A 19,896-nucleotide genomic window follows, 5' to 3' on the forward strand; every position below is an offset into this window, starting at 1 on the left:
GGACCACATGCAGCCTTAAAGGCGCAGGGACACCACAACTCTCCACCGGCAGCCGGGTCGGTTCCACTCCTCCAGGTGTTGGAGGAGGAGGAGGAGGACCGCAGTGTGGAGGTGCAGGTGTACGAGGCCAAGCACAGAGGGTGGTTTCATTAATTGGGGGATGTGTTTTATAGCACTATATTTAAAAAAAAAATGGAGGTCAACAGTGAGTGAGAGACACTGGGGGGTAATGGGGACATCTTTATTTAGCTGAGGGGACATTAAAGGGGCACTGTGTATGTTTGGAGACCCAATCCAAACCCTGAATTTGGATATTTATGATATTAATGAGGTAATAACACAAACTCAGACATGTTTATTTTTTCCTTAACCGTTCTCAGAGGAAAAAAAGGTGCCCAGAAAGGTGGCAGGGTCCGCCACAGATAAGCAAAACAGTAGGAAATTGAGTTGTTCTTAAAGGTCAGTTTGTTTATTCGGTTTATTCAGTCGTGAAGACGAAGAGGGTTTGTTTATTATTTTGTTTAGGCATAAAATAAATCAGTCAGTGAGGATCTTACTCTTCTCATTAAAATGTCCTCCCCAAAAACTACACAGTGCACCTTCAAAGGACGAGCTCACCCCAAAAAATGTAAATCCAGTCATTATCTACTCGCCCTCATTCACATCGACAGTCGAGGGAAGGTTCCTGGTCCACAGCACAATTCTGGAGCTTCAGAGTAAAAGCAGTGTCGCGGCGCTCTTCTAAATAACTGAAGCAGATGGGGACGTGTTTTGAAATGTAAAAATAAAAACAACCAAACAATACTGCGAGATGGCTCCAGACAGCTTGTCCGGCGTCTCCGTAAAGCCCTGGGATCCAAAACTGATTTGAAAAAGACAATATTCACACTCTCAATGCACGGTCGAGCTTGTGCAGATGTCACCTTCAAAAAGGGTGTAAATAACATCTTTTCAATTCGGTTTGGGATACTGGTGCATCTGGAGATTTGGATTACCTGACGAGCTGTATGGATCCATTTAATGTTTATTTTCAGTTTTATAAAAAAAAAGAAGTCCCTGTCTGCTTCAGTTGTTCAGGAGAATGCTGCAACACTGTTTTGCTGTGAAGCTCCAGAAATGTTTTGTGGACTATGAATCTTCACCCAACTTTCCATTGGCATGAGGATCATGACTAAATGTTCATTTTTGGGTGAACTTATCCTTTAATTCCAATTTTTAAGGTAGTTTTACTTTAATTGATATGGTATTTTATTCTTCTACTGACTACATTTATCTGTAGATATGAGCTCCTTTTAGATGGTTGCTGGTGAAGGTGAGGCACATTTTAACAACTTAAAGCACTGCTAGCTTGTGCTCTCTCATCTAACGTGTTTTATATCTTGACTATAGTTTGCAGGCCTCTTACTGATGGAGTAAGAAGCACAATATTTGAAGTATAACGTAACATAAAACAGAAATACTCGAGTAAAGTACGACTACCTTAAAATTGTACTTAAATACAGTACTTGAGTAAATGTACTTCCCACCACTGCGATCACTAAAGGTCATTTTAGTCAGGAAGTTAACAGAGTGACCTTTAAGCAGGAAGCTGAAGAGCCGTCTGACGGCACTACAGAGCAGCTGGACTGTTGAAGAAGATCTGGATCATATTGGACCTTCTTCATATCCTGTTTCTGTTTCGAAGTGGCTGCTGTGAAGGAGCGCAATCACTGTAACTGATGATTTAGGGCGACACACTCGACTGTTCGGACAATAAGTGAGGAAATCTTGTTTTTGACTGCTTCAAGTACACAATAAATGCGACATTCAGCAGATGTTAGTCATATCCCAAAACAGCAATGATTAGACGAATGTGTACTGTCAGACTGTAGTTAAAAGTAGCTCCACTTTGATTGAATTAGTGTTAAAAGTCTAAATACATACATTGCTGCACATACTGCAGTACTTTAAATACATTTTGCTGGTGATACATTTGCACTGTTTTAGGATTTTGAATGCTGGACTTTAACAGATAGTGTGTGTACATTTTTACTTCGTTTAAAGATCTGAATACTTATTAATCCTGCAGCTGCAAACCACTCGAATGAGGTTTGAGGTTTAACATTTATGGATAACTTCAATAGTCGGGAGGCAAGCTGTGATGAAAGTAATCCGAGCTTCTCTCTTTTTCATGTTTGGGTAAGATATTCCCTGTAAGTGATAAATGTTGGACGCTGCTCTCATTTCCAAAGTAATGTTTTTGAAGATTACATTTCTCATTTCTGTTGCATCGCTCAGGGAATTCCAGTGTACAAAATGGCAAGAGTGCTGATGATGGAAAAGGAAATGCATCAGACCGTATATCTTTGTATGACTGTTACTACCGGCAGCTCTGCTCTGTCTTTGAATATAGATTTTTGAAAGCTCCAGTTTATCCTGAAGAGGCTGGCACCGCTCTTTCTTGCAGTTTCCTGCGACTCCTTCGACACATAAATGTTAATGTTGGAGCCGCAGCAGAGGCCCATTTCCCTGAGAGCAACAGAGTGCACAAATTGCTGCCTAATTAAGCACCGAGTAAACACATGTTTACATTTTAATTCAAAGTTACACGTGTTTGTGCACGGTGGCCGTTTTAAATATCACAGCTACATTAGCTGCAGTGGAAGCTATCAGTGTAATTAACTGCAGTATGTGAGAACACTGTGGCCAGATTATACGTTCGATCATCGTCATAATTATCATCCCTCAGGACTTTGGATCCAAACCAAGCAAGGTGAAGCCCCTTACATTTTTATGCTCCCCACCTGTGGATCAAAGCGCCCTGAACACTTGAAAACCTAAAACTCAAGACATTAATGTATTAATTTTAAAATGTTCTCAAAGGTGCGATATGTAAGAATCGGCCACCTGTCCAATTCACACTCCAAACAAACAGGGGGCAGCGTGTCACTAGTGTAACCGCTAACTGCTGCTAACTGTGGCTGCCAACAGCTAGTTAGCTCCATTAGCCGTGCACCCATAGTGGTCTGTACTTGGAGCTCGGAGCACCAGGGGAGTGTTGGATTTGGATACACACTGCTAGCACAGGAGCTAGCACTAAGGAGAGGGATGGGGTTAGGTGGTTAGCATGCTAACTTCAGAGATCATTAGTTACTCTGCAACACTATACATAAACGTCATAATGTCAAAATCTGTTATTTTTAAGTTGATTATTCAATGTTTTCGACTAAATTCTTACATATTGCACCTTTAATGTCTCGTTTTTAAATTATTTCAATGCTCCTGTAAATCCTTGTGTCTAAATGGGGCTGTATACAGTAAAATAAACATGCACTGCCTCTCATCATTATCATATATTTAACCACAGGATAGCTGACCACACGTTTAATATGTAAAGAGGCTGTGTTCATGTATTAACTGCACAATTGTGTTTCACAGACATGGATAAAGGGCTAATTTACATAAAGTGAAAAGTGCAGCTGGAGCCTTGAGAGTGAGACTAAACCATGTTTACCCTGGTAGTACTACGCTCTCTAATGCTGATTCAGTGTTTAAACTGTGACACTTGACACTTAAAATGTAAAATCTCACATGAATCTCTCTCATCTTCGACAGTTTGTGATCTTACAGTGAAAAACTGAGCATGAAAATCGAAATGTCAGCAGGCTGACCTCACTCCACTAGATTGATATTCAGCGTATCCCCTCGACAGTATGAGAAGAAAGACATAAATCAAAGCTCTCCGCTGAGGATTTATTGCTTTATTTGTCCTGCCGGAGCTGTTGTGTAACAGTTCGTCTCACTAAAGCACCCATTAGGCTAATTGCCGCCTCTTGATTAAAAGAGAAAACCCTTGCTTGTAGCAGCTTCGTTTTCCAGGTTGCTTCCTTGCTTCTTCTTCTCGTGTTTTGACTTTCACTTCGCGAGGACACTTTCCCGCAGACTCCTAGTTGTGTTTTGTGTGTCTTTGATGTGACGAGCATCAGCAGTGAGGTGTGTATCAGAGAGTGTGTTGTTAACTGAGACAGATGCTGCTGATACCGCTGCTGTTGTCATACGCGGGCTTTTTTGTCTTGTTGAGGCGTGTCATTGTGCTATTATTAGACCTTACAACCGCCTGACAACCACACACACACAGAAACATACCACACACACTGATATCAAGTGATATCAGATGTGACATGTTTTCATAAAAGGCAGTTTCTGTGGCGGCTTCAGCGCACGAGCCAAACATCAGCGTTTTCAATAAAGTTCTGATGTATTATTTATTGTTTACATGGTATCAGCAATTTATGTAATCCCAGTGAGATCTGTGATTTAATGAAACTGATTCATTCCCGTCCACCAGACTGTGTTTTGTTATATTTGATAAGGATAACAAGGAAACTGTGCCTGATGATCCTCTTGTGGGAGTTTTTGGCTCTGTTGTTTTGGACTTCAGAGGGACTGCGAAGTAATTATTTTGATTCATTTAAAAAAATTCAAGCTCCAAATTCTCTGTTCGGTGTTCAAATTAAAAGACGTGCACTGTGTAAAAAGGCGACATGCCTGAAGGTACTAAACCAAACCCCCCCCTGCCGACTCTGTGCTGCTGTGACACACTCAGGTCAGCCTCTAATTGGCTGTGTGCAGCTGTGACAGCTGCTTGTTTGAAACACGGAGGGCGACCTTTTGAAAAATATTTCGGGATGTGATTGTTGGCTACAAAGAAATGTCATCTATTATTTCATGTTTCTGTCCACTTAAATTTGAAGTGTCGCTCACATACAGTCCAGGGCAAAATGTCAGTAAATGTGAAAGCAGGGGTTCAAGGCACACGCCTGTGACCTCCCGGCCACCAGGGGGCCCTGCAGAGGGGACAAGAACATCAACTGCCTCTTTTAAATGTTTTTTTACGTCTATTTTTAATTATTTTAAATATATAAAAACCTAATAACTATCTCAGATTCAAAACGTAGATTCAACTTTTATATATTTAAAGCAGCATTATGTAGAATTTGGCTTTTGGTGAGATTTGGCGCCCCCTACAGTTTCTGAGTGTAACACCACTGTTATACCATCAAGATGTTTTTAAGATAAAGTTACATAATGTTGCTTTAAATTTAAAGTATCCCTCACACACAGTATCGCCAAAATAGCATGTAATATAATGTAGGTAATACTTGTGTCAGATTTCCTTGGCAAATGGGAAAAAGACCACTTCAAAAACCAGAGGCAAACCAAAAAAAAGGGGGAAAAAAAGTCAAGCGAGGAAGGAAAATATTAAAAAGCTTTCATTATAATGACTCGAACGCGACTACCCAATGACTCCACACTTCAGCGACCATCACAATGCTAATGGATCATTACAGCGCATAGAGGGCACTGAGCACATCAAACCTTTGGTCAGGGGAGGGAGCGAATACAGAAACCTGACCAAAGGATTCATGGACTGGATGTGATAAAATATCTCTTGACATGTTTTCTGGAAAAAAACCCAAAACATTCTGAGCCCTGATGAAGACTTCATGGTATTACACTGATGTTTCCTCGCAGTGGAATAAAAATGGTCCATATCACTTGACGATTGTGATGTGTGTGAGGATAAAATCCACTTTAGGACAACTGCAAAATCTGCCAAATGTCAGTTTAAAGAATATATCAAGAGGTAAATGATTTAAAATCTCAGCAGGAGAAAAACCTGTCCACACTTTGATCTTTCGGGCAGACTCGTCTGCTGTCGTGGGGTTTTTACAGGTCTCTGTAAAAGGTCAACCCGGACGGCTGGAGCTGAATCAGAGCACCGGGGAGTGGATCACATCAGTCCAGCTGTCACAACCTTACACTGGCTTCTTGTATGCCTGAGAATTGATTTTGGTCTATAAAGACCAAGACGGCTTAGGGCCAAAATACATTTATGATCTGCGACCTCTGGGACGGTACTGTCCCCGGTAATAAAACCAAGAGGAGCAGCACTGAGTTTTTATTCTTCCCAGAAAACTTGAGATCCGCTCTGACATCTTATTTTTAATACATTCAATTAAGTGTATTCATTCATAGTTTGAAGCTTGTTCCATTTTAGCTTCTTCTTATTTTCTAATATATCTTATTCAGTTTCTTTTTATGCTCTTTACGTTAAACGACTTAAACAAATCGTCAGCAGGCTTGTATAGGCAACCGAGAGGCACAGGGAAGGTCTCATTTTTGCTCACATATGGCCGATAAGAAGTGATTAACACATGCAGATTACTAATAGTTACATAAAGCCCCTTTAAAAGAAGCACAGGAGGCTGAGATGCAACAAGAAATATCAAGGGAGGACTGGAAGGTCAACCCTGACAAATGCAAATTACTGTCAGATATTTTCAAACGCTACATATGATGGCAGACGGGCCAAACACACGTTAACACTGCCGGAGAAACAGCCAATCGCTTCCACATCTGACATCCCTCAACACTCACGGTATAGATCTTAATAAGATGAAATGCATTGTAATTTAACCACCAAAACACCATCTGTGGACCCCAAAAGATCTGGGAAATATGAGATGGAACAGATAACCTTCTGTCTGAGGTTACAACCAAACATCTTTGATAAGAGGTCTTAAAATGAGCAAATTAATGCAGCGATAACCTCGACTCACCTAACCCTCCAACACACAACCACAACTCAACCATCCCAGGAAGCTTTTTTAAGAGAAAATAAATCACCGAGCTGCAGTCTGTGGCTTTTTCAGAAGTAGTGACTGAATGCTAAAATCTAAAAGCCAAACACGGAGCTTTGCATCTGCTGTGCGGATCAAAATATGAGAACACCCTGTGCTTGTGTGGTCCATTTATTTCCCGGTTCAGTGCTTCACATCTTACTAAGTGAGCACTTACAGGTGTAGGTGATGAGCCATGAATGGACACTGACAGTCAAAAGCAGGTCCATTTAACACCTGTAAAGCTGAAGCTGGTATTTTATATAAAATAACTTCATCCTACTTAATATCTGCTGATTATCAAGCAGAGTATTCATCATAAAATATTTGCATTACCGGGCTGTCGGAGAGCACCTGTGGACCTAGTTGCTGCAGTGTGTCGCCCACCGTTGGCACTAGTCGGCCCTCGTTGGCATCGACTGAGCACGTAGAACAAGCGAGAGCTGATCTGTGGGAGAAATCACTCACTTGAATCAGTGCAAGAGCAGTGAACAAAAAAGGAAAAGCCCTTCGAGTCTGTTGCTGTAGTATCCATTATTTCACCCTTTTAGCGCGGTTTGTCCTTATTTTTCGCCACCATCTCTTCTCCAGTGCCGTTTGAGACTTTCAACCGACATTAGATTAGAAGTAGTGAGTGTGTTGTCAAAAAGTGCTGCTTTCTCATAACAAAGGTTTGCATAGCCAAATACAGTCATGATCTGGTCATCAAGTAAAAATTAGTTATATGAACTCTATGTTTTTAGCACGTCATAGTTTTATGTAGTTGCTTTGTTTGAATTCATCTCATACTCGTAGTTTCTCCGTGTTCATCTCCCTTCTTGGACTGATTTTGTCTTATGTTTTCTTTTTTGTGTGTGAATATTTGGAGAAGTTTGTTACGTGCAGTGATGGGATGTAGCTAAGTACAACTAATCAAGTACTTTGAGTATTTGAGGTACTTGTACTTTGCTTGAGAATTTTCATCTTCTGCCACTTTATCATGTACTTCCACTCCACTACAGTTTGGAGGCAAATATTGTACTTTTTACTCACAAAATGTATTAGATAACTTTAGTTACTTTGCAGATTGCGTGCTGCATCAGACCCAAAGAAGCACATTTTAAAATACAGATAATCAGAAAAATGCTGAATATCAGATCCAATAATCAACCAAGCCCAAAAATGGTCGCTCCGTAGAGTATATATATAAATATACATCCAAATACTGTACATGTATAATTTACTTAAAGAAATTATATTATTTATTTCCAGAAAAATACTTTTTTACTTTTATTTAAGTACATTTAAGATGAGATACTTCAACACTTCTACTCCATTACTAATCGTCCAGGTGACTTTCACATTTCCCAAAGTAATATTTTAGCACGATATCTTTACTTTTACTCAAGTTACCTTTTTCAACAGTGGTTATATGTAAGGTTGTTTATCGGGAAACCAAACCAGACCAAACACAATATGAACGCACTGGACAAAGCATCTCAGAGTCTATAAAGAAAGGATGCAAAAAACACACACAACTGAACATATTTTTCTGAAAAATAATTTATTTCCAGAGTAAAATAAATGATATGTTGCCATACAAAAAGTGTAAGAAAAGGGACGATGCCAAAACTTTTAACTGCAGAGAGATCAGTAGAGTAACAGGTCGTACTGGGCTGAAGAATCGCTCAGATGTCCAGGAATAAATTCAGTGTGCTACACACAGCCTCCTGAAGCATTTCTGTAACTGTTATCCCAAATAATACAGGTTTGGAGGTACTGATTATATTTCTTTTCTTTTTTCCCCCCACAACAATGCAACATTTCATCACTATGAATAATCCCAAATCTTTTGTGGCATCTGACACCTCTCAGACAATTAGATTATATTTCTTTTATACTTTCCTTTCAAGTACAATCTAAATAAACATTCTGGGCCTAATGATACAAATATATTAATACTCCTCATCTCTTTTACTCGAATGTCCAAACACAAAGAAATATCTCTCTCGGTTTTTTCTTCTTTTCCACTAGGCGCAAACGTCAGAAGAAAAAAAATATAATTAACATTCTCGTTGAATAATCCCTTATTAAGACATATTAGGCTGAATAAACTCTGCAAGATGTACAAACAAACGTGGAAATGAAATCAAACTTCTAGCATGAAAAACAAACCTGCCGTCTGACACGAAACTAGTAATAAACACGGACCTATGTGACGTGAATTGCACCTATGAGACAAGACTTCACAGTCTAGTCTACAGTATCAAAAACAGGGCCTGTGATCCAGCAAGAGAACGAGAAACTGAACAGTGCACGATGACGTGGAAACACTCGCTTGTTTAAAGGTATTAGACTTGATTTCTGACAGTTAAAAACATCTAATAGGCCACTATAACAACCCGGCGAGGGTGTTTCTGTCCTCGTTTTAGGAGAAACCTTCCTGCATTCAAACCAAATGCATTAAAACGGATCAACTATTAGTTTGTAAACACTTGGCAACTTTTTTTTTTTTTCAAATATGAATAAACTGAAGAGCCACCCAAACTTGTCTCGTAAAAATCTCATTTTTTTTGTTGAGAGAGAGCGACAGACAGGACACACAGTGCACTGACTGAAAGGAAGCTGTCATTTATCACACTGGATCACCAGAGTCATGACAGACCCCTAAAACAATATGGCAACTCTAGTTGTAGTAGCATCATGTCCACTGACTAATAATCAACTAGGACTGAGCCGGACAGTACTGTAGTCGTCTTCTACCACCAAGTCAACACAGGAATTCACTGGACAACACCTCGCTGATACGTAAACGACTAAAAAATGGACCCTTTCGAAAGTTTACGGAGGACGTGGGCGCGCAGGGGAGACGCCACGTGTCCTGAGACCTGAACGGGCCATTAAATAGATTGCCTTTATCAAAAACTTTTATTTTATACCTTTTCAAGAAAAGAGGAATAAAATCATAAAATAGTCCTTTGAGAGAATGTGAATGTCCACATTGTCCTTTTTTTTTCTTGCATAACAAACTATAAAACTGACTCCATATTTTCGCAAAACTCATGGTCCTCTAGGTTATATATAAACTTTGTCCTGTCGACTTGTTTGGGGCCGTCTGTGAGCGAGGGGTAAAACTCAGCTGGCGTCATGAAGACCTCGTGACCTTTGATGTACTTCTTGTAGTTCCTGCGTAAGCAGTACCACGTGGTGCTGTAGAGGAGGAAGGCGACGCCCTTGAGGATGATGGCGAGGCTCACGTACAGGTGCCTGTATTTGACGTTGTCGTACAGCAGGCAGGCACCCTTTTCGCCGCAGTCTGAACTCCAGAAAAGGCAAGTAGAGTCGATCCCAGCACCGAAGATCAGAGGAGGGGGGATGAATCCTGCGAAACAGAAACACAGGCTGAGCACACAAACTCCTTCTGATCCCTTAAAACATAAGAAATACTAGTTTATATGCATTCTGGGTCGATAACAGTTCTTTAGGCCTTTTTCTTTCACTGTTGACATCAGTATACTGTACCTCAGCTGATTTTAAACTTCATATCTATGCGTTTTTTGTTAGATTTGGTTTTCCTTCTCTCTGCTCTCTCTTACAAGCGAGACACTGATGAGACACATTGATTTCAGAGCAGCGATTTTCAGATCATTCTTAAAGGAACAGCGTGACATTTGACATTTCTTGCAGAGTTAGACGGTGAGATAAGTATCGCTCTCATTCATGTAAAGTAAATATGTAGCTACAGTCAGCTGCTGGTAAACTTAGCTCAGCATAGAGCCTGGAAATGGGGAAAACTGGTGTTTCTCTGTGTGAATGCAAATCAATCTTCTCTCTGACAGTCAAGGTGCTGATCCAGAGCTGTAGCCTTCAATAACGGCCAGAACATTTTAACATGTTTAACATTATTGTATGAATCATTGAGCTATGTCCAAGACTGTGTTTTGTGAGGTCACCTTTCAACTATCTCAACAATCAACTGTGGATGATGAGAGTTTCATTCTCTGAAGCTTTTGGCACTCTGTGTCTTTCTCGGCTCGTTAACACGGATAATATTTGACCAGAATTTCTCCCGTTTGTCCAGGACAAATCTTCCCGGACCGGCACCAAACGGAAACGCTGACCTGCGTGCGTCTCAAAAATCCGATTTAGACTCTCTTAATCCCATTATTACTCCCACTCCCGAGTGTGCATTAGCTTGTCCAACGGTGAAGCTCGATGGTTGATCCGATCTGTTTGTTCTCCATTTGGCGATAAATAAAAGAAACAGAGCATCTCAGGTCGACTGAGTCACGTATTTGCATGAGTGATGAGATTATCAAATGAGACGGACCCGCAGCATCTAAAATGGATGTGTCATCTGATAAAAGCTCTTACCGAGAAGTCGCAGCAACAGGAACAACACTCCGAGCGCGTATGACTTCAGTTCAGGGCTCACGGTCCTTCAAGAGAAGCAGATAGAATCAATTATGGGTTTTTATTAGATTCTTTGCAAGAAACTCTTTACAAACACAGACACACACTCTCATGCGGTTATATCCACAGGCATACCTGATTAGGATGATAACAGAGGGAGTCTGGGCCATGGCTCCGACCAGGCTGCAAGCACAGATCACGCACAGGAAGATGAGGAAAGCCTCTTGGCAGCCCGGTGTCGGACATTTCCCTGGAACCGCTGTGGCGAATTCACTGTCGGCGGATACACAACTACATCCAGTCAGGTTCTGCGAGGAGAAAAAAAAAAAGACGATTCAAGAAGCGGTCGAAGGCGAAACGAGTAAAACGAATTACAGGAAAAAAACGTGTTATTTTCCTATTTTCATATGTGAAGGAAGGCCTGGTGGTCTGCACTTTGAGAAGTATAATAAAACTGCTCTAGCTGCAGTGAGACGGAGGTAAAAGTGACATTTTCGTGCTGCTGAGCTGAGAGAAATTCTCTCTGCGTGTGATTTGAATATAGAAGACACTAATCTGCAGTCGGCATCTGATCCCGAGACAAACCACGGTAAGACTTGATTGCCCGGCGTGCGATAGCTGACGACAGAACTATGAAACACTGCGACTCTTTTACTTTGAACTCTCGTATCAAAGAATATAAAACATTTTTAATAAGTTCAAGGAAAAGTTTGCATCATCTGCAATTCACTGGGTAAGTTTTCATCTGCAATACAATGGCCCCATGTTCTTTACTGCCACTGTCACATCTTGGGTTAAAGACCTGAGCGTTGCGCGACGTGCCCCGAGCGGCTCCCGTTCGGGTGCAGCCGGCGAAGCAGGCGGACAGGTAGGTGACGCCGTTGGAGCCGCACACGGGGCTGATGGAGGAGGTGAGGCAGTTGCAGTGACTGATGCACTGAGCGTCGGGTTTCTCGCCCACTCGCAGAGTCCTGAACACAAAGAGAGGGAGAGAGATGAGCATCCTTACCGACTACATCTGTGTGAGAAACAAACAAAATCAAAAGGAGCCCTCTCGGCCCGTAATCTGTGATACTACAGGCCTCTGGTCTAAATTTAGAATCTCCATGGAAACTTTGCTAAACCTGTTCTGGTTCAGGGCAGCAAATCAAAGAGGAGTCGGTACTTCTACAGGACCACCGAACAAACAAACAAACACTGGAAATACAAACGCTAAAGACTAAAATGTGTCTGTTGTACAAAGATTCAAAACCAGACAAGTCAAGTCCAGACACCTCGGACACATGTAGAGCTGAACTGCTGGAAAATACATCAATCTAGGGTGAAAATGCACACGGATACATCCTACTAACACTTGAGGCAATAAATGGTCTTATCCCAAAGGGGTGGACACACATGGATTCGCTTGTAAACAACAGTGATTGTTTTGTGTACATTAGTGAGCTTTTTAAGATATTTACTGTGAAAAGGCTCAATTATCGTCCTCGCTTTAATTTACTTTCTCTTCTCCCTCCCTCCTATATCTGTTGGCCACTGGTGTTTGATATTGTGGTGCTGTTGTATCGAGTGTAGCCGTGATAAGGGCTGCAACATTTTAATAATTAAATCAATCTCATCTAGTCTTCTAATCTTTTTCTTGATTAACGGATTAAAGCATTTGATCTGTAAAACTGAAGAATGAGCATCGCAGGTTTCCAAATTCTCTTTTTTTCATTCAACAAACAGTCCAAATCCTAATAAGATGTTCAGTTTGCGATCACAGAGGAAGAGACCGGAGAGACAACCTTACATTTAGGAAGCTGTTCCCTTTTAAATGGTTTTTATTTCAAGTGTCTATCCGCTCCAGAGGCTGAGAAATAAAAAGGTTTTAGTCGGCGTTGACACTTCTGTCATGTTTTTCAGAAAACCCTCCGGCTTTAGAGGAGGCGTTTTCAAACAAAGCCTTCAGTTTTATCACACATTTTTAATGGGCGCTCTGGGTCTAGGTCAGATATTTACTATTTGAATCCTAATTGTCTCATATTCAAAGTTTTTTCATTTGGAGTCGATGTTTTAAACAATTCTCAGCTCTAGAAAAAACAGACAGCGACGGCGGTCGGTAGATACAGTTGACCAGTTAATCAATACGAGAGTGAAAGAAAAGTCCTGCTGAATAATAACTTTCAGCTCTGAAACACGGTCGCAGGGCCGGAGACCGGTGCGCTCTGCTGTATTCGTATTCAGTCTGTGCAGCCCTGAGCAACACGAGGTCACTTTCTGAATAGAAAAATCTTTTTATGGACTCCGTTAAACGACACAAAGTAGTTTGAATAAAAAGTAAGCCCACTGTGCTCCAATGACCGGCAGCGATAAGAATTTTCATTTACACATGAACCCTCCGCGGTTCACCTCCAATAAAGTCCTCTGGCCTTGGCAGCAGCTTCTCACAGCTCATATTTATTTATTAGAAGTGCTGGGACTGTATGATTGGACAGAAATGTTAAAAAATCCCACAGTCACTCACTCGCTCCTGTCCAGGAGCATTTAATAATATATCTATACATTAACTTGATTATTTATTGTATATAATGTACTGTATGGTGTATAGGTAAGGTTTTTCATCTCCTCTTCGACGCAATACTCAGTTCCTGATCTGCTGAAGATCAGTTTGACTCTTTGCTCAACTGGAAAATGTTCAGTTATGTCGAGCGTGTCATCAGACCAGTTATCCAGGAAGTTAAACCAGATAACTTGCATACAGCGTGACCGTGCTGCACGCACTTCAAGGTGTTGTGAAGTCACTTTCATGACTTACAAATATATTTAAATATCAGTATAACATTGCTTTAACCCAGTCGCTCCCAAATCTTCTGGCTCGCAAACAAAGAAACGTCTACTTATGAGCCCTTTGTGGTGTGATTAAGTCTAAGAAATATGATTTTATTTCTTACCTGTTGCCATAACTGACCGTCACTCCTGCGACCGGACCGGTGTCACAGCCCAGGAACAGGAAGGAGACGTAGCAGGCAGTGGAGATCAGGTTGACCAGCATGGCCATGCGGATGGCCCCCAACGCCGACAGGTTCAGCTTCTTCACCAGCAGGCCGCCCATGAAGATCCCCAGACACGCACAAGGGATAGCGGTCATACCTTGAAGATAAATTTGCACCAATAGTGTTTATTATACCGGTATATACAAATGTGTGAATGTGTGAATGTGTGAATGTGCATGTGCGAGGCTGCTGTGGAGACGGACCTAGCAGCTGGTTCGCCGAGGTGGTGGTGAGGTTGAACTGCTGCTCGAGGTATTTCCCCAGAAAGGCTGCGAAGCCGGCCACGACCGCGATCTCCATGCAGGCCGCCAGGATGATGCAGGTGAACACGGGGTTCGACAGGAGGTGCTTGGTCACCTTGGGGATCACTAGACAGAAAGAAATAAGAGAGGACGGCCGTTAATATCAGCATGTTGGTGAGCAGGACAGGACAGATGTGATTCTCATGTCTCATATTAAAAAATACTTAAGTAATAGTACAAAGTATTCTTCTCAAACACTAGTCAGGGTTTTAGTTAATTTTTAACCGTTGATGTTTAATACATTATCATTTGCAGGCGTTCAATCAAAAGGGTTTATATAACACAGTTTAATGCAAACTTAAGTTAGAGGAAAATTACAGAATACTCAAAAACTAAAAGTACCTAAATAATTACTTAAATACAGTAATGTGAGTAGCTGTAATTAGTAACTTCCACACCCCATACATATAATAATAATACAGCTCTGACTGGGGACAATCTGCATTACGTGTGCTTTTACTTTCTATACTTAAAGTACATTTTACTTATAGTACTTTAACCTTTACAGCGTAGTACTACATTACTTCATTGTGGTATCTTTTACTTGAGTACGAGTAGAAATATAACAGCGTTATAAGTAAAAATCCTGCGATAAAATACTTGCAGCTCAAGCTTTAAAATCAATGCAGTGAAGTAAAAAGTACAATATTTCTCTTTCAGTTGTAGTTCAGCAGATGTACCTGAAAACTGTACAGTACTGGAGTAAATGTACTTGGATACTTTGCACCACTTTTACTACATTAAAGGAGCTGAATACTTCTTTTACTCTGAGCTGGTTTTATCTTAACATTTCTGGGTCAGTACTCCACAGGCTCTCACACACTCACCCCTGAGTTGCTGACAGCAGGTGGCGCCGTTGGCAGGCTCGTGGTTGCGTACGACCCCATTACTCGACTTTGGAGTCTCATACTCTGAATTGAGAGAGGGTGGAAGCATAACCTGCTCGCTGTCCACCCCCTCCTCTCTCTCCTTGGTCGGCAGCGACTGAGGGAAGCCGAACATGAAGAGAGCCGAGCAGAAGAGTAAGGCACCGCACAGGAGGAAGCCGGCCCACCAGGCCCCGATCCACCGCGGGTCGTCTGGAGTGATGAGCAGCTTACCTGTGGAGAGGCAGGGGCGGGAAGTCAATACACAGAGCACAGAGGAGGGAACGCATTTAAAAACAAACACGGGAGAGGTGTTGAACTCACTGGTGTCGATGAAGATGGCGTCCACGTAGAACTTAGTGCAGAGGGAGCCGAGGATGAAGCCGCAGGCCGGCCCGAACACCAGCGTGGAGAAGAGGATTCCTGCACGGGAACAAATATCATGTTTAAAAGTCTGACACTTTCAGAAAGACAAAAACAACAGCCGGTCACAGACAAAAAAATCACGAGATGCTCTGAATAATTCTGTTAACGCTTCCTGGATGATGACATAAAACCTGCCCGGTAAACAAAAAGATGTACAAGGGATCCTCTGTGCAGACAATGACCCCATGATCTCAATAACAGGTATCAACTTCTGCACGTACGAACACTGCTGACAAAGTCAGCAAATTCAAAACAAGAAAACAACAAGAAATGCAAAGCAATCAAGGAAAGCTATGTATACCTCCACAGCCTCAAGTGGTCGTGTCTCTTATATATTATATATACGTCTTATAGTCCATTTTAAGCAGTACGTGCGTGAGTCATTTCATAATAAATATCTCTTCAACAGTGTCCAGCCTGTGTTTCATATATCTTTTTATTATCACAGGGCTCCGGGGTGCGACTACTTTGGTCACACATGCACCCAAAAATCTGTCAAGTGCAACTAAACACTTTCACTGGTTGCACCAACACCAGCTGGGTATGTAGACAGTTAGTTCATGTTTAAAGTTAAGACTAAGCAAATAAATAAAATGTATTACTGGGTGCTTTAGTTGATAAAGTGTAGAGAAATCTAAAAACTTTGTCCTACAAACGATCCTAAAAAGCTGCAAATCTTCACATTTGAGGAACCATTTCTGCTTCTGCTTCACTCCCGCTCTGCTTCTCGCTGTGTGTGTGTGTGTGTCCTTTTCCCGGGCGGTTACAGTACAAAGCACCAGAGCAAAACATGGAAACATTTTGGTTGTCATGAAAGATCAAATCAGCCGCTCCAAACCACAAGGCGAGTGCAGCAGCAGCAGCAGCCGCCGCGCTCGGTTTTTTTTCACGATCACGTGGCTTCTCGTCCTCGCAGAGCAACACGCCGAACCAACAGAAACAAACACACACTGTCAGGACGACACCTGACTGCAGACGCCGGCCGGCTCCTCTCTCTCGGCCCTGTTTGCTCTAGTGGGCAGCTGGAGATATATATAAAAAAAAAAAAGTGGAGCCTGGTCCAAAAATCCTCATTAGAGCGCTGTCAGCGGGGCGAGGAGTCTGGCACCGTGACTCAGACTTGCAGGCACATAATGAAGACTCAAAGCTCAATTTGGGAGACAAATTTCTCCCTGACTGTAAGTCCTGTGATCTGTGGTATTATTAGACTGCAGCCGCACAAAACCAGATCTAAGTTTGACCACCGCTGCTCACAAGAAACGGCCACGCCAGCCTTCAAATTACATTCAAAATAAGATAAAATCATCTCTGCCGTTCCCTTTTCCCTCCCTCCGGCGCTGCAGCAACAGAAAACATCCTCTTTTATTGGCTGCAGGTTGGCCTGCACATCGCTGCTATCAGCACGCCGTCTCCTGTAAGATGCTGTTTGGATGCCAGGAGCGAGCCACTTAATGAACAAGCGTGGAAACTGTGACTAAGCTTTGTGCATCTCTGCTAGTGTTTAGAGAGAATGTGAAAGTCTGCTTCCTGCCTTGACCACCCACATAGGAAGGGAGTCGACGCATCGACACTATCGCGGCCTCGTTCTCATGAATAGTTTACTCTTTCCGCATAAAGGAAACCGTTTAGAGGTCTTTGGGCGTGGCTCTCTACCTATATTGCCACATAAACCGACTCGTTTCGGCGAGGGCGAGGAGTGAAACGAAAGAAAAAGGGATTTTAAGGGTTAGGATGGGAACATGCTGCCGGGTTTTTTCACATGCATCAACTGAAACATCTTTGCGGTTGACACTTTGACCACGGAAGTGAGCAAAGTGTGTACACGAGGCGCCAGAGCTTGACAGGTTTTTACCTCGTCCTGCTGCCAAAATCTGAGTTTTGGTAGTAAGAAAAGGAGGCAGAGGCTTTTTTTCATGCCTGATGTCAAAGTTTAAAACAATTGAGCTCAAACAACACACACAAACGGTGGGATTCACACCCACAAACACACACAGGCACGCAGGAAAGAAGTGCTGAGGCTAGTTACCAGTGAAACTGTGCAGGTTAACCAGCACTTTCATGACAGAGGGGCCTGCAAGACTGCCACATTTGCCTGCGGTGTTGCAAATGAGGCCGGTGCACCCTCTATTTCGAGTGTTTCCTTAGAAACTGAGTGTTGTCTTCTCATAGCAACAACATCACAATTGCATTCACCACAGGCCAGACCTCAAAGAGGAAATTCAGTTAGCGAAATCACCTTCCAGGAGATGACGCCTCAGCTAGAGGCCCCACGAGTCCACAACGACCGAGAGGATACATGTTTCCCTCAGAGAGCCGTGCCAGCAACCCCCTGGTCGCTTTGAGCAACGCTGCCTCCTTGATGATAACGGCGTGCCGCGGCGCGAGCCTCGCATGTGGAAGAGATCAGCAATCTATGAGGGAGCATGCCTCCTTATCAATCTGCTGCTGCTGCAAAGGGAAACAAGAGGGAACGCGATTTTGAATTCGATGATAATCTTCACATGAAAGATCGACTCAAAAACTTAAGCTGGAAGCCGGCGGAGGGGAAGCATGCAGCGACCAGGGCGCTTTCACAGTGGGATTAAGCTAGCATGAACATGAACTGGAGCTCGTAGTCAAAACATAAGTCCAACACTGCTTCAGTGTAGTCTTGCCTCCATTTTGCTCAAGATAAAACCTTTATTTCTACCTCTACGTGGCCAAATCTCCAGTTTTCACTTAAAGGAATAGTTCAACATTTTGTAAAATATGTTTATTTTGCTGTGAGCGGGGTGAGAATATCGATACCCAAGGGTGTCACTTTGTTTTGAAATTTTTTAGGCAGAACATGAGACATTAGAAAAACTACTTGTGCAAGCTAGGCAAACATTAGCATGCTAGTACTGTAAGCTAGCTAGATAATGTAATCGCAGCCATCATCTAATAAACGAAAACAGTTTTCCTGTACATGTTGTACGCTGTCGCTAAACCTTAGTTTGTAGTGTACTTCTCATTAGTTCATCTGTCCGTTAAGTATCGAGCCAGACCCAGGAGGTGGTTAGCTTAGCTTAGCACAAAAGGTGGAAGCAGGGGTGAAACGGCTAGCCAGGCAACCAAAGGAGACTCCAGGAGGTGAATGTCTCCGGCCGCAAAGTAGTCGGGCACATAACCCCAGATTAAACCACAGCCTGAAGCTTTTACACTTTGTCTTTGTATTGAGCCACGTTAGCTTTCCATTTTTCATACAGACACGAGACTTCCTAATGTAGCTAATGGTACGGTAAAGCAGCAACAGCCTGCAGCAAGTTAGCTTAGCTTAGCGTAAAGACTGGCAAAGGTCAACAGCTAGCTTGTCTCAGTCCAAAGAATTTAGCTTTCTCCTAGCAAAAAAATATTTTAAAACAAAAATGTGTTTATAGGAAGTAAATACAATATTTGTTGTTTAGGCTGCCTGTTTGCCTCTCCTTCCAGTCTTTATGCTAAGCTAAGCTAATTGCCTCCTGACTCCAGCTCTGTACGAATAAGGATGTCCAAAAAAAAAAAAAGTCAAACTACTTCTTTAAGTTCAATTCTTCTATGTAAAGACAGGAGCAGAGCAGAAGAGATAACTTGAATTTACAATCATAAATGAGTTTATTTGGTCAGTTTCCCTCGGGCACATATACTGACAAGCCTGGTCACTGTTATTAAAAACTTCTCTTCCTGATCCATCTCTGTGCTACAGTTATTATTGTGTATTTTAAATAACTGACTCTTGCTCTCAGGTCAAAGATAAAAAAGACAACTGTGCTCGTACGGGCTGTCAAGGGACATATTTCATGTTCATCACGGACAAGGTTAAGCTGAAGGGAGAAAAAAAACAAAAAAGGGAAAACCTAAGCTGAGCACATTAAATCTCCATGAAGGACAATGCACGACCACAGCCGTGGGTAATCTTTGCAACACACTACACTCCTCCAAAAAACTGCCTCCAAATCCCTTTTCCCCTTCCGGCGGGCCTGTTACGAGATAAGTACAAAACAAACTAATTTGTTCATGTTGTAGTTCGCTCGAGCCTTTTTTAGTGTCCTGTGAATTACACTCTCAGGGGAGCATGTCAGATGTAATTCAATAACAAAGCTCAGCTCTAGTGTTTTTGTCTCGTTCTAATTTGTTTAGAGAGCGGTAGAAAAAAAGGCTTGGGAACGCTGCCGTCCGTGAGGCCTCGTCCTGGTCCGGATATTAATTAACCCCGCAG

The 19,896-nt window shown here is 42.2% G+C and overlaps 1 protein-coding gene across 1 annotated transcript in view; it reads right to left on the reverse strand.

The window, feature by feature from the left end:
- Positions 1 to 8,185: 8,185 nt before the first annotated feature.
- Positions 8,186 to 19,896, reverse strand: part of slco3a1a (solute carrier organic anion transporter family member 3A1a) — a 36,055-nt gene continuing 24,344 nt past the window's right edge. Inside the window, exons 4-11 of the mRNA XM_084364999.1 lie at positions 15,579 to 15,677; positions 15,216 to 15,488; positions 14,290 to 14,454; positions 13,985 to 14,183; positions 11,857 to 12,025; positions 11,190 to 11,362; positions 11,016 to 11,080; positions 8,186 to 10,023 (exon numbers count right to left, since the gene is read on the reverse strand). Coding sequence (XP_084221125.1) covers positions 9,671 to 10,023; positions 11,016 to 11,080; positions 11,190 to 11,362; positions 11,857 to 12,025; positions 13,985 to 14,183; positions 14,290 to 14,454; positions 15,216 to 15,488; positions 15,579 to 15,677 — 1,496 coding nt within the window. The 3' untranslated portion in view covers positions 8,186 to 9,670. The remainder of the gene's footprint in view (positions 10,024 to 11,015; positions 11,081 to 11,189; positions 11,363 to 11,856; positions 12,026 to 13,984; positions 14,184 to 14,289; positions 14,455 to 15,215; positions 15,489 to 15,578; positions 15,678 to 19,896) is intronic.

The sequence above is a fragment of the Pagrus pagrus genome, assembly GCF_965226575.1.
Source record: "Pagrus pagrus genome assembly, chromosome: 10".
Classification (NCBI taxonomy): Eukaryota; Metazoa; Chordata; class Actinopteri; order Spariformes; family Sparidae; genus Pagrus; species Pagrus pagrus.